This window comes from Ruditapes philippinarum, unplaced genomic scaffold (genome assembly GCF_026571515.1).
Source record: "Ruditapes philippinarum isolate M1 unplaced genomic scaffold, ASM2657151v2 ctg2331_1_1_1_1, whole genome shotgun sequence".
NCBI classification, from domain to species: domain Eukaryota; kingdom Metazoa; phylum Mollusca; class Bivalvia; order Venerida; family Veneridae; genus Ruditapes; species Ruditapes philippinarum.
Window position 1 is genome coordinate 250,928 of NW_026863580.1, and position 14,299 is coordinate 265,226.

General features: G+C 32.3%; 1 protein-coding gene across 1 annotated transcript; it reads left to right on the forward strand.

The window, feature by feature from the left end:
- Positions 1–454: 454 nt before the first annotated feature.
- LOC132722571 (uncharacterized) lies at positions 455–13,840 on the forward strand. Its single transcript, XM_060707092.1, has 2 exons — positions 455–2,486; positions 13,809–13,840. The coding sequence occupies exons 1-2, from the start codon at positions 455–457 to the stop codon at positions 13,838–13,840; spliced, it is 2,064 nt and encodes a 687-aa protein (XP_060563075.1).
- The last annotated feature ends 459 nt before the right edge of the window (positions 13,841–14,299 follow it).

Genomic DNA, 14,299 nt, shown 5'->3' on the forward strand with positions numbered 1-14,299 from the left:
AAATGTCACCGTTAGTTATGCGTAAACAGGTAACATGCATAGAACAAAATATAATAAGATCTTACATTTGTGTTAGAATAAAAAGATAACTCTCCCTTTAAAAGTACCAGAAAATACAGGTAAAAATTCAAAATAACAGTTCGAAATTCAAAGTTGATTTATTTTGTGAATACATGTAGAACTGTGGTTTCATAGAGGAACTATAATACTATAATACTATAATAGTATGCGCCAGGTGTAGGCTGCATTTTTGTTGCTCTGCAAACTTGATTGTTTTGTGAAAGTTATACTTGACTGAAAATTTTCAAAGTTTGATATATTACGTAGTTTCATTTTGTAATCACAGTGATATAAATTGCTTGTGAATTACTCTTGTGGTTTTAAAGATATTTGAAATTTAAAACTTTGATGATTTTATACATTTTATATTTTATTTTTAAAGCATACAACAATAATGTGTTTTAGTGAGCGAAACTCGACGAGGATTATATATACACGGTCAGACCTGTATAATATCGGGCAATTACCAAGTTCACAAAAAGGACTTAATCCTATTATTATCAACACTTTGAAAGGACTTAAGTTAATGCAATACAGAGGGAACAGAGGTGGGCAATATGGGATTAGACGAGCCTGGGATACTAACAATGGTGTGAATGTTGACAATTTACAGTTACTTCCCCAAGAAATAACAAAAGTTAATCAGAGAAGACGTATAGAAAAATCACTCAGCATGTGCAATGTGAAAAACTTAATCCGGGTAAATCTTGAACACAATACAACAGTAAAAGGCCAAACAAACATAAAAATATGTTTAATGAACACACGCTCAGTGAAAAACAAAACCCTATCCATATGTGACTTTATTCTCTCCAATGAGTTTGATATATGTGCCATAACTGAAACATGGCTAGGTTGTTCCGTTGATAAGGTGTGTATCAGTGAACTTATACCTCCTGGCTACAAAATGAAACATGTCCCGCGTGTTGGTAGGCGAGGTGGTGGTGTAGCTATCATCCATAAAGCTTCTATACAAGTCACCACTGAGTCGTCAAGTCAAAGCAAGGAATTCTCACAATTTGAGTTCATGGACTGTAATGTAGTTATTGGGCGGTACTCTATGAGGCTAGCGGTAATATACAGACCACCTCCTTCTAAACAGAACGGCTTGAATACAAACACTTTCCTTGATCATGAGTGGCCCCTTTTCTTAACTAAGTACGCTACAGTTGACAATTCTGCAATCATAGTAGGCGATCTGAACCTTCATCTAGATATACCAGACAACAATGATACGAGAAAATTTACAAGTAACCTTGATGCATGTGGTATGCATCAGCATGTACAAGAACCAACCCATGTTGCAGGTCATACATTGGACGTAGTGATATCAAGGGAAACAGACAACATTGTATCAAACATAGAGGTCGTAGATCCTGGACTCTCTGATTCTAGTGGAAATATCTTACGTGACCATTTTGCTGTTACATTTGATGTCAAAGCCTCAAAACCTGCACCGGTACGGAAATTGGTTTCTTACAGAAAACTTCGCGCAATTGACATTGATTCTTTTCGAGATGACATACGGAAAATGGAATTCTTCAACAAAGAGTGTATCCCTTCTGACATAGATGGTTTTATGATGGAATATTCAGACAGTCTAACCTCTATTTTGGATAAACATGCTCCGATGATTAACAAGACTATTACATTGAGACCTGCTTGTCCGTGGTATACAGAGCAACTCCACGAAGGCAAACATGAAAAACGTAAACTAGAACGGAAATGGCGTGAAACTAAACTTACAATAGACCATCAGATCTACAGAACACACTGTTCTAGTGTTAACAAGCTGTTAAAACAAGCTCGTGTAGAATACTATACAAGTAAAATAGAGTCTTGTGGCAATGATCATAAAAGTCTATCTAAGATTACCAAAGGTCTACTTGGAGATACAAATGAAGTGATTCTACCATTTGATTCATCTTCAGAGCGCCTTGCCCAGAAATTCAGTGACTTCTTTATCGGAAAGATTGAAAGAATAAGGAATAACATACGTTCTCAAACACAATCGGTACCGGATAATGTAGATATGGAATCTGAATATACGGGTGTCAAATATACTGTGTTTGCTCCAACCACAGAGCAAGAAGTGAACGCATTGATCAAAAAATCAGCCACCAAATCCTGTGAGTTAGATCCCATTCCAACATGGCTGTTAAAAGAATGCCTAGATGAACTAACACCAGTGATAACCAGTTTTATAAACGTGTCCTTTGATGCTGCTTATGTACCAAAAATGTTCAAACACTCACGAATAAGACCACTTCTAAAGAAACCAAATCTAGATCCTAACGAACTGAAAAACTATAGGCCTGTGTCTAACTTGCCATTCCTGTCTAAAATCTTGGAAAAGGTCGTTGACGTACGACTTGAGAGCCATCTGAAGACAAATAATCTACACGAGGTCAACCAATCTGCTTATCGCAAGTTCCATTCGCCCGAGACTGCATTGTTAAAAGTTCAAAATGACATTCTACGGTCTTTGGATAATAACAATGTGACTATTCTCGTGATGCTTGATTTGTCTGCTGCTTTTGATACAATTGATCACGGAACGCTCCTTCGCCGCCTTGAACGACACTTTGGAATTACAGGCAAGCCACTCGCATGGATGACGTCATACCTGACCGACCGATACCAGACTGTATGCATAAACAACAAACTATCACAGCCAGTCCACATGGAGTACAGTGTACCTCAAGGGTCTGTCCTGGGACCCAAGAGCTATGTGATGTATACGAAACCTGTCGGAGAAATCTGCCGTAAACATGATCTAAACAACCATTTCTTCGCAGATGACTCACAACTCTATCTATCCTTCAAACCAGTGACTAATATTTCAATTCAAGAGAATATAAACCGTATTGAAAGATGTCTTGAAGATATTGTAAGTTGGATGAATGCCAACATGCTGAAGCTAAACGGCGATAAAACAGAGTTGATCATCTTCTCATCTGAACATAACGCACAACCTGTTTCAGATGTTACAGTAACAGTCGACGGTTCGAAAATTAGCCAATCATCTAGTGTGCGCAATCTTGGTGCATTTCTTGACTCGAACATGAGGATGGAACAACATGTAAATAATGTCTGTAGGAACTGTTATGCACAATTAAGACAAATCGGTCACATCAGACCCTATCTTACTGTTAAAGCAACCAAATCTCTAGTAAATTCACTTGTTACTTCTAGGTTAGACTACTGTAATGCACTGTTATATGGAGTCTCTAAGCAGTCAATGACCAAGTTACAACATGTTCAAAATACAGCAGCTAGAATTGTGACCAAAACACTCAAATATGACCACATAACACCTATCTTACGTGAACTTCACTGGCTTCCGGTAGAGTATCGGGTCGAACATAAAATTTTGACTTATACATATAAATCCCTCATCGATCAATCACCAGCCTATATAAAAGACATGATAGACGTGTACATCCCAGTCAGAAATCTGAGGTCCCAGAATAACTCAATGACATTAGTTGTGCCTAAATCTCGGACAGTACGATATGGTGACAGGTGCTTCCAGACAGCCGCAGCGAAATTATGGAACGCGTTACCACCTGACGTTAGAGACTGTAATACCTTGCCATGTTTAAGAGAGCTCTCAAAACACATTATTTCATAAAGTTCTATGGACGTTAGTTCATAAATCATCATACATGTACTACTTTTGCTATATTATCAGTGTTAATTTTAATTGTGCCTTGATTTTAAACTAAATGTGTCTGTATTTCTTACCATCCTTTACTGGTTTTAGATCATCATTATTGTTTAATAGGTTTACTTAATTAATGTTGTACATTATGTCTTATATATATATATGATTATGTTTTATCGGATTTATATAAAGCACTCTTGAACATTTATTATTTATGAAAAGAGTGCTATAGAAATGTGGTACATGTATATAATAATAATAATAAAAAGTTTAGATAATTGATCACATTATGTAAACTGTATAATACGTTCCTCTTTATCTTTATGTTTTGTATTATCATTCAAGATAAAACTTGATAAGTAAGAAATATCTTTAATTAGTTAAAAATAGGTTGAGCAACGATTCCCATTTGCAAGATTTGTATTATATTTCGTTTATAATGTTATCGTCAGGGTGATTATCATCAATGTAGAAATTAGGAGGCACTTTAATATGCTTATATTATTCTTTAATGTTTAGGAGTTTACAGATTTCAAAAACAAACAAGACGCATTCCAAACATGTTAAGAAAAATAAATACGGATAAAACCACGTTATTTTTTTATTGTGTACATGCTTTTGTATGCGCAATTTGAAAACATCTAAAATAAAGTTGAAGAGAGTATGACAAAAATAGCATAATATTGTTTGCAAAAATACGTCCTTATCTTCCATTTTGTCTTCCTGGAGACGAAGACAAAAAATCTGTGGCAATGACCAAAATGTGTTATTATAAAATGTGTACAACGAAATTAAAAGTATTCTAGACAGAAATTGTTTCAGGCAATATAGGGAAAGTAAAAATGATAAAAATTTATAACCAAACCATTGATGATAGGAATTTTAGTTTTGCGCAATAGTCTGCCTTGATATTGTATGGATGTTTTTGTTTTGAAACAACCACATTTTATCTTCATTTTTAACATTGTAATTACTGTATTTCCGGTATGTCAAAAGACAGTAAGTCGTATCTAAGCCAATAGCTGAAAGGTAATTGGAAAAAAAGCATATTAATGCAAGTAATTGTCCTATTTTGTAAATATTTGTGTCCTTACCGAGTGGCATTTTGTCTTCGAAAATTATATATATTAAAATGGCATAAGTCATTGGAACATTTATGCATGGCACTGAGGCCATAGCAGTCTTGTCATTTTTAGGAACATTTAAATGCAATATAAAACGTTTCCCTTTCACGTGATTGATAAGGTATCATAGGTAATATGTTATGCATACATTATTATTGGAATGATGTAATAATATTACACTCTCTGTTTGTTAAAACCATGTTATGGTACGTCTGTATGCACGCGCTATTGAGATTAAAATTCTAAAACCACAAATGTTGTGCCAACATTCGACATTCTAAATTTATCTATCGAAAGAGGTGAGGTCAGTTAACCAAACATGTTTATGAGTAAAAAGTCTTACAGTCCAAGAGTCTCTATGGCGTCCAATAGAATTATTAATTAAAACTTGTTGATGCTTGCTATTGGAGCTAGATCTAATTTAAAATCATAGATGATGCTTTAATAATTCCTAAAATTTTAAGTAATGCAATTTCTGTTATACTAAAAGATACTAAACATAGCGTTTCGAGACGCATTTTGTACTATTTTGTATAAAATAATTTATTTAGTGTACATAAATTATTTACATTGCTGTTTAGTAAGAAATTTTTCATAGTGGTTTCTCTGACCTAGTAACATTTTGATAAATTTTCGCTCTTACAAAACATACCTTAAAATATTTTTTCGATGGAATGTAATCACATATCAATTGAAATACATTAAAATACATTGACTCATGCAAGTTACATTGAAGCAGACAAGACAAGATATCCGAATAGAACAAACATTAATCAACACTAACTAAATCAATTAGTCCTTATCGCATTTTAACCTACTAAATTAATCCGACTTTCTGTAATTCTGCTAGACTAGTGTAATGCTTTCTAGGCCATTTACCCTTTTTTCACTGAAAAGTTCATGATGTATTGAATATTAAACATATTCTTAATTTAGTTGAGATTATAACTTCACCTTAATAAACAAACTTAAATGTAGCACTTGAAAACGTTTTTGTTTGTTTTCTATGCTCGAATATAGTTCAATCATATGTTGCTAATGCAAACATGAGTCTCACTTAAATGAAAACAAAAATGATTATTCGAATACAATTTAACAGACAGGTGCTATACATTCGATTAGGCGGCATGTAAAACAATTTATTGCAATGAAATCTCAAATAAAATCGCACTAGCACTTACAAAGCATTACGAAACCGGTTTGTTTTTACGAATAAAAATTAACAAAACGCGGAAATAACCAAATCAAATGTATACGATATGTGTATAGTAAAAACTTAAAAAATAATCTTTTAAAAAACCCGATGAGCTAGAACTTAGATGTTTAGCATGAAACATCTTCTTATGGGTGTCTATCCTAAAAAACTTTGGAAAAACTTGAAAAACCTATCAGGCAAAACAAATTTACAACAAAATTCTTACATAAATGATGAGAATGGTTTACCGATAACTGATCCAAAATTAACAGCAGAAACCTTTAATACTTTCTTTGCAAGTGTATTTGAAAAAGCTGAAAATGTATCAGAAGGATTATCATATGAATTGAAAACTGCTCTACAAGAATCGGTTAAATCCAAAATTTCAAATCAGTCAAATAAATATGAAATACCCTTTGTTGTCTTAAGCTATGTAAATCAGAAACTCAATAGTCTAGACGCCACAAAAGCAACATGCCTAGATGGTATTGGTGCAAAATTCCTAAAAACAGCAGCTGATGTCATAAGTAAACCTCTATGTAGTATTATAAATCTAAGCATAAAAAGTGGAAAATTTCCAACTCAGCTAAAACAGTCAAAAGTAACACCAATTTACAAAAAAGGACCAAAGGGAGACAAAAATAATTACAGACCAATTTCAGTACTTCCCCTTATCTCTAAAATAATTGAAAAACATGTATCAGACCACTTAAAGCTCTATTTAGAAAAAAACCATTTACTTTACACTGCTCAATCAGGTTTCAGGGCACATCATTCATGTGAGACAGCTCTTACAAATATAATTGATAATTGGATCAGTGCTCTGAATGATGGCAAACTTGTCGGTACTGTTTTTCTAGACTTATCAAAAGCCTTTGATTTAGTAAACCACCAAATTCTTCTAGAAAAACTACCTTTCTATAATTTCTCTTCACATACTATAGATTGGATAAGATCTTATCTATCAGACAGGTCACAAAAAGTCAATGTGTCTGGTGTTTTATCTGAACCAGCTGAAGTTGTCTCAGGAGTGCCTCAGGGCTCAGTCCTTGGGCCCCTACTATTTTTGATATACATAAATGACATCCATCTTCATGTTAAACAGTCAACTACCGATATGTTTGCAGACGACACTTCCCTTACTTCTACTGGAAGTACTTTAACGGAAATGAATTATAATCTTCAAACTGATCTTGATAGTGTTAGCACATGGTGTAGGCAAAATGCAATGATATTAAATGCACAAAAAACTAAGGCCATAAATTTCTCTTTAAAAAATACTAAATCAAAAAATACTTCTTCATCTACTCTGTACTTTCAAAACAAAGAGATAGAATTTACAGACACTGAAAAACTGCTAGGAGTCCAGGTTGAGAAAAATCTTAAATGGAAAACACAAATTCAAAATATTATTAAAAAATGCAATTCACAGCTCTATTTGCTTCTTAGAATCAAACAGTACCTTGATCTCACTCCAGAAAACTCTTTTTTAATGCTTATATTTTGCCACATATTGACTACTGTTGCACTATTTGGGGAAACTGCAGTAGTGAATTACTTTCGCAAATTGTGAACTTTCAAAAAAGAGCTGCAAGAATTATTTTAGACAAAAGTTTTGATACCCCATCAAATATTCTATTTAAAGAATTAAATTGGATGTCCTTTGATCAAAGAATTATGTACAAAAGGCAATCCTCATGTATAAATCTATAAATGAACCATCCTTTCCTATTTATATGAAAAATAAATTCCAAACAATAAATGACAAACATGACTTTTAGTTAAGATTTATACAAAATGAAAAACTAACTGTACCCAAACCAAAAACAGAATTTTTTAGAAAATCATTTAATTACTCTGGTCCTGTGGTATGGAACAGCATACCAATCCATATTCGAAATTCTGATACCCTGAGGAAATATCAATCCACCTATATCCAGTGGCAATTTTCTAACTAATTGTTTGTACATATTGTTTCAAAAACATATACTTTCCATGCTGAAGTTATGAAAATATCACTTCTCTATGTAAGAAGAAAAAATTGTTTACTTATTTATTGTATTGATATGATGATTAATGTACATATTTATGTTGTCTAAATGTTGATTGTGATTGTATTTTATGTTGTTTTGTATATACTGAAGCCCGCATGGAAGATCGGGAAACTGAATGTGTTAGCCTCATAAAATAAAGTCGTTACTTACTTACTTACTAACTTACTATACGTTTATGCATGAACAGGGCTAATGCACTTGCCGATCTACAGAAAATAAAAAATGTCGTTAAAGATGCATTTCACATTTTAAAATCATAATATGCCACAAATAAGGTATTTAAATTGGTTTATAACGAGGTCAAATAATGGTTTATGTCAATCATATGTAAGAAAGAGTCTCAAAGTATTAGTTTTGAGCACAGAAAGCTATTTTAGCACAGTTTTAAAACAGATCTTCATAAAATGTCATGTTATTGTAAGTACAAATGCCTTTTCTTCTTTTGTACAGGTTGTTTATAGAGAAATGTATGAATTTATTTTATAAAATTATGATATTTGGACATTTAGTTTATGTACTAGGATCTCGTGATCTGGTAAATCATAATCCTAATAAACACAATATCTTAATGTTGTAAAAACATAAAGATTTGGAAAAACCTATCTACATCAACATTTTGTTTCACATGTAATTGTTTGATGCAAAATAAATTGATCTAGACTGTGTTTTATGCTTCATTTCATTCATTTAATTTTCATTTATTATTTATGCAAAATCTTTGCAAATGCTTCAGCATTTACTTGTATAAATAACAAAATCACAGCAGTCTATCTTTATGATCAGTCAACTATTTATCATCACTTGTATTCTTAAATAATTGTTAAAACACAGAGTATTGTTAGAATTTGTCCTGGAAATTTACGCTTATATAATTCAAGAACTATATCCCTTTTAACTTTTTTTCATTTACTGTTTTTTTCCGAACAGGTCGGACAAAAGAGAATAGATAACGTGCTTGCCCAAGTCATTGTCTATTCCTTGGAACGTAAACTTGGCAAATTTGTCTTGTCGTTCTATATTTCCCATAGGAAAACATGAAACAATATGCAATATATCCATTTGTTATCATTTTGTCATGAATATTCTGACATGTCATAAGGTCTGGATAATTGGCCTATCGCTATAAATCAACCATAGGGAATATGAACAATGAACTTTCAAATCCGTTCTTATGTCAATCTGTATACAACAATGAGTGTTCCTATGTACTTGTAAGAGTCATATTAGTTGCCTTTTTACATCCTTTTCTATATTACAGAGGTCTTTACAAACTCTTTCTTAATGATTCTTCATTTCAGCCTTTTTGTTAAAAATACAAAGGAAAACATTTCCATTTCAGAGGCTTAACAGTTCTTTAAGTCATAAGGTAACGTTTGGTACAAATAAAAACGTCGAATGCCTGTAGTATGACATGTACTAAAGTGAAGATATACACCGATATGAAACATACGAACTATTTTTTCAGTACTGACAAATCATTAACTGTACTATGCTATTCTTGAGTAACATTTTATGGTGTAACGATTATATAAGAGTTTGTTTACAAGAGAATACTGATGTAAACTTACATATTTAGACAATAGGCACACACAATCAGCAAGATCAAGCAAGGAAAATGTCATATAAATCAGAGAGTTATATTTTTGAGAAAGATAAGCAGCTCTGAAATATATTTTTCAGTTTAATGTTCATAATCCCTTTGCAAGAGATTGGCGTTAAGAAAGTTGTGTCAGATATTATAAAATGCGGCAATAAATTGCGTTAAAAAACAAACAAAAAAAGTATTGCATACCTTTTTGACATATTTAAAAGAATAACACTTGTAAAGACATTATTGCAGACTATAAGAAAACATGCACCTAGTGAAAAAAACTTAACAATTGCTTTTGAAGGGGCATATGACCAGAAAATACCTGCATATTGGAAACACATATTTTCCAGATGTTAATGCATTGTATTGATGATTTTACTGGCAAAAAGATGAGCACGTGAAGAATCATCCCTTTATTTCTGTGATAATTAATTGATAAAAAGGAAGCATTATGCTCAGCTACGCTCATTTTAGGATATGACCAGCTAATGTTAACTAGTTTGTCTTAAAGCCTGTTAAATGTCAGTCGTACAGGGTAATGACTGACAGAAAAATGATTAATATCCATTTTTGTTTAGCTGTAAATTAGCTGTAGTTTAAGCAAGATCATTATTATTTTCTATTTATTACACTTTTTACTTTTGCCTTTAATTTCTAATAATGATGGAACCAATAATCATTTTACGAGACAATGCTACTCTTTGTTACTCTAAGATTTTCAAATTACTACCGAGTTTTGTAAAACTGCTGGAAGGTTTTGTTCAATAAACTGTTACTCTTAAACAAACAAGATAATTGCATGTTACAAAAATAGGTTCTGTTGAAACAATTCCTTGTTACATCGAGTCGTTGAAAAAGAAACAAATTGATTATACATTTTAAAAATATAATAACGTTTTGTTTTGCAGAAATTATTTGTGTTTGCGACCAGTATGGAAAAAATAATAAACCACATTGCGACGTAATTAAGGAAGCACATCGCAGGACATCTTGGCAAGGCATAGCTTGAACAAATATTTTAGATACCAACTGCGGATATATCTTAGTGAGGAGGAATACTCAAGAAAACACAAGAATAATAATAGCTCTTTGAAGTCATTGTCTTTTATGCAGTTTTTGCGTTTGTCTTTGGGCAATATGTCATGAAGGATCAAGGATCAATTTATTTGAAACTTTACTGGAGGATATATTACAGTAAAGTAAAATACCGCAAACAAGAATGACAACCGTTCCGTTTTGGAGTTATTGCTCTTTTGTATTCACTATGATTAATTTGCAAGGACCATACCTCTAAAGGTGTTTGAGATATAATCTTGAAACTTTATATTGAACATGTTTAATAGAGGTGAATAGTAGAGCATAATGCCCAGCAGTGTTTACTTAATGCTCTTTGTTGTTGTTTTGTCTTTGGTTTATTATGGGAGTGTTATTATTTCATGATTTATGATGTCTAGGTTATAACTTAAAAAGTTTCATTAGTTTTCACAGTGCCATACTTGGATTTTACGTGTATGTATGGGTTACCTCCCCTTTGAAATGTATTTCCGCCTTTTTGTGACTTCTTCACGTATAATTGTTATCATTTTAAGGTAATTTCATTACCAAAATATGGCAAAGACTGTAATAAATAAATAACTGTGTTCTTTGTTTTCTAATTTATTTCATTTTGTTACTTTATGTAAAAATTATGTACAATATGATAACTTTCACTTTTAATTGTAATTGTGATACATGCATGGTATGGCAGTACATTGACTTTTTCCCAATCTGGACAAAAATGAATTACATGTTGTTCTTTGATAAACGATTCAAATCAACCAATAGATATTGACTTCTTTATGTTCATAAATGTACCATTATGATGTTTTAAAATCTCAAATCACAAGTTTTAACAAACATGCAAGTCATTGCGTTTTAAATTATATACAAGATATAAAAGTCGGCAATTATTGAATAAATGCAGGCATCTAATGTGTGTACGAGTCCAACAGAATCTTAACCTTTTACCCCATGAACATATTGCGAAAAATGGCCTTTTCATTGAAAAGCCTCCTGTAACAATTTCAAACTGCTATGAAACTGAAAAAGCTTCAATACTGATGAAACTTGGCAGAAATGTTGACTAGACCATAGCCTCTGTAACAGCATGCTCAATTGTAAATTTCCTGTTACCATGGCAACGGGGGGACGTTTCAAACGTGCCAAAATCACTATTTTGCATTGTTTTTTTTCCCATCAAAACTGATTTCAAAGTGCTGCAACTTCTTAATGAATTGAGATAAAATAAAAGGCTTTTCAGCGTCGGTTTCTAGTTACCATAAGATCGCCCTGAGGCTATTTTAAGTCTGTCACATGTCCAAAATTCTTTTGGCGATGAGGGGGACTACCGCCCCCCTTAACCCCCCCCCTAAACTGGCAACCCTCTGATGTAACATTTGGATAGGGGGCGGCGCCGAATAAGTCGTCACTTTTTTAAACAACATTTCTCAAACGAAAGAAAAAAGTGTTTGGGGCCTAAATAAGACATATTTTCACTGTTTGAGGCCTCAAATAAGGGGGGGGGGGGGGCAAAAAGACGTCAAAGCACGTCTATATTAGGAAGAAGGTTAAACCAGTATAGTACTAAACAATTTGTAATGACTAATTTATAAAACACCACCATCTTTTTTAACATCTCAATGAGATCCAAACTGTCCATTTAAAGTCCTAGTTTTGTTATTGGCAATAATTATGAATCATTCGTTCGTATCCGATACCAACACATGCCAAGTGCACCTTTTTGTAAAGTTATCCTGTCAGTTAAAACTTTATGATGGCGCCTTGTTTCTTCCCGACGACGTCTTTCTTCAGTATCAAAGAAGTGATCTCTGTAAAAAGAAGGAAACAGTTAATGTCGCCAAACGCATATTAGTTATTGACAAAATGGTGTAATTTTTTTGAAAATAATCCATAAAAGCTTAACACAGCAATGTGCTTTCAAAATCTGTACATATTTGGGTCAAAGTGGGAGCATCTCTGAAATCGAGTCCTAGTTGAAGTATTTTCCATTTTAATAAAAAAAATAATGAAAAACTGACTTTTGAAAAGCAATTTTTGAAACCAATCTAGAAAAATGTGTACATATGAATCGGTTTATATTCCGGTACGTTAAAAATAATTTTCAAGAAAGTTTTTAACCTTATTTCTGGTATATGTCGGAAAAGATCGAGTGGAAGTATTCAGAGAAAAAAACGCTTATCCCATTTTCAGGTCTTAACGAGGTAATAAATCTATAATTGTTTTACAATTATCTGAAGTACTATTATAGCCTTTCTTTGGTGCGCTACCAGATTTTTTTATACTCTTGCGTTTTCTTATTATAAAATTGTATTTAACCTTCGAGTCGACGGATTTTCTGCAAAAAATGGTCCAAGTGGGAACATTTATCAGGTGCGCGATGACGTAGTATCCTACCATTGAAATTATGACAATATTGGAGTAACAAAGTTGAAAAGAATATTTAACAACGTACATGTAAATTGTGTTAAAGGGACTCCGCTGAGGTTAAAAAAACTAAAAACATAACATTTGAATTTCTTACACAAATGAGTTGGGGACAATTTAAACAGAAAAATATATGCAAAGAAAGTTAAGAAATATACTTTTTAATAAATTGAAAATCGTATTTTTATGCTTTTCTTAGCCCGATTTGAGTGAAAAGCGTTTAAACGCTTTTCATTTTGGGTCATTTTTATACAATTTGAATAATTATTCTGGAAAAACGAAGTGCGCGATTGATCTGAAATTTTGCACAAAGATTAGTGGTCTAAACCTACATCAAATGGTACATTTATCTGGGAAAATATTTTCAGTCCCATCATGTCAAAGAAACCTCAGTGGAGTCCCTTTAAGATCAATTCAATATCATCACTTTGAGGGGTATATCGTAACAAATTGGTTCAATAAAATATAGCAATAATTACTGGTCTTCCAGTCAAGTAAGAAATTCATGCAATCTCTATTAAGAGTTAAGTTATTAAAACTGCAAGTTATATATAAAAATAAAGTGTTATTTACAGTAAGATCTATACAAAAGTTAATATTACTATTCTTTTCAAAATTTATCATTATCATGCAGGATTTGATGAAATTCCTGGTGAACCGGATTAGAAACGTGTGATTGCAGATAATGACACATAATTTAACATTGTTTGTTAAAACAAATATGGCTTTCAGATGTTTCGCGATCATTGTAAAAATTACAATTATTGCAATAGAATAATTTGTGTCGTAATTTGTAGGTAATTCTTATATCTATATTATATAAGAAAATAATTGTATCACCGTCAGCTTTTACTATATATGACAATTTATACCATTATTACTTCCAGAAAATCAATGACAGATGTATGTTACATCCTTTTATTTTTTATATATCATTTAAGGTGTAAACACGAATATATTTATTGGCTGATACTTAAATAGCACAATAGTTCATATAAATCAATGTCTGGAGATTGTAGTTGCGCAGATCGATTTTATTCATGCCCGTTTTATTAATAAAGTTTGCATTGGTAGAAATGTTTATATCAGATTATAATTATTTGTGTTTTGTCAGAGACAACACTT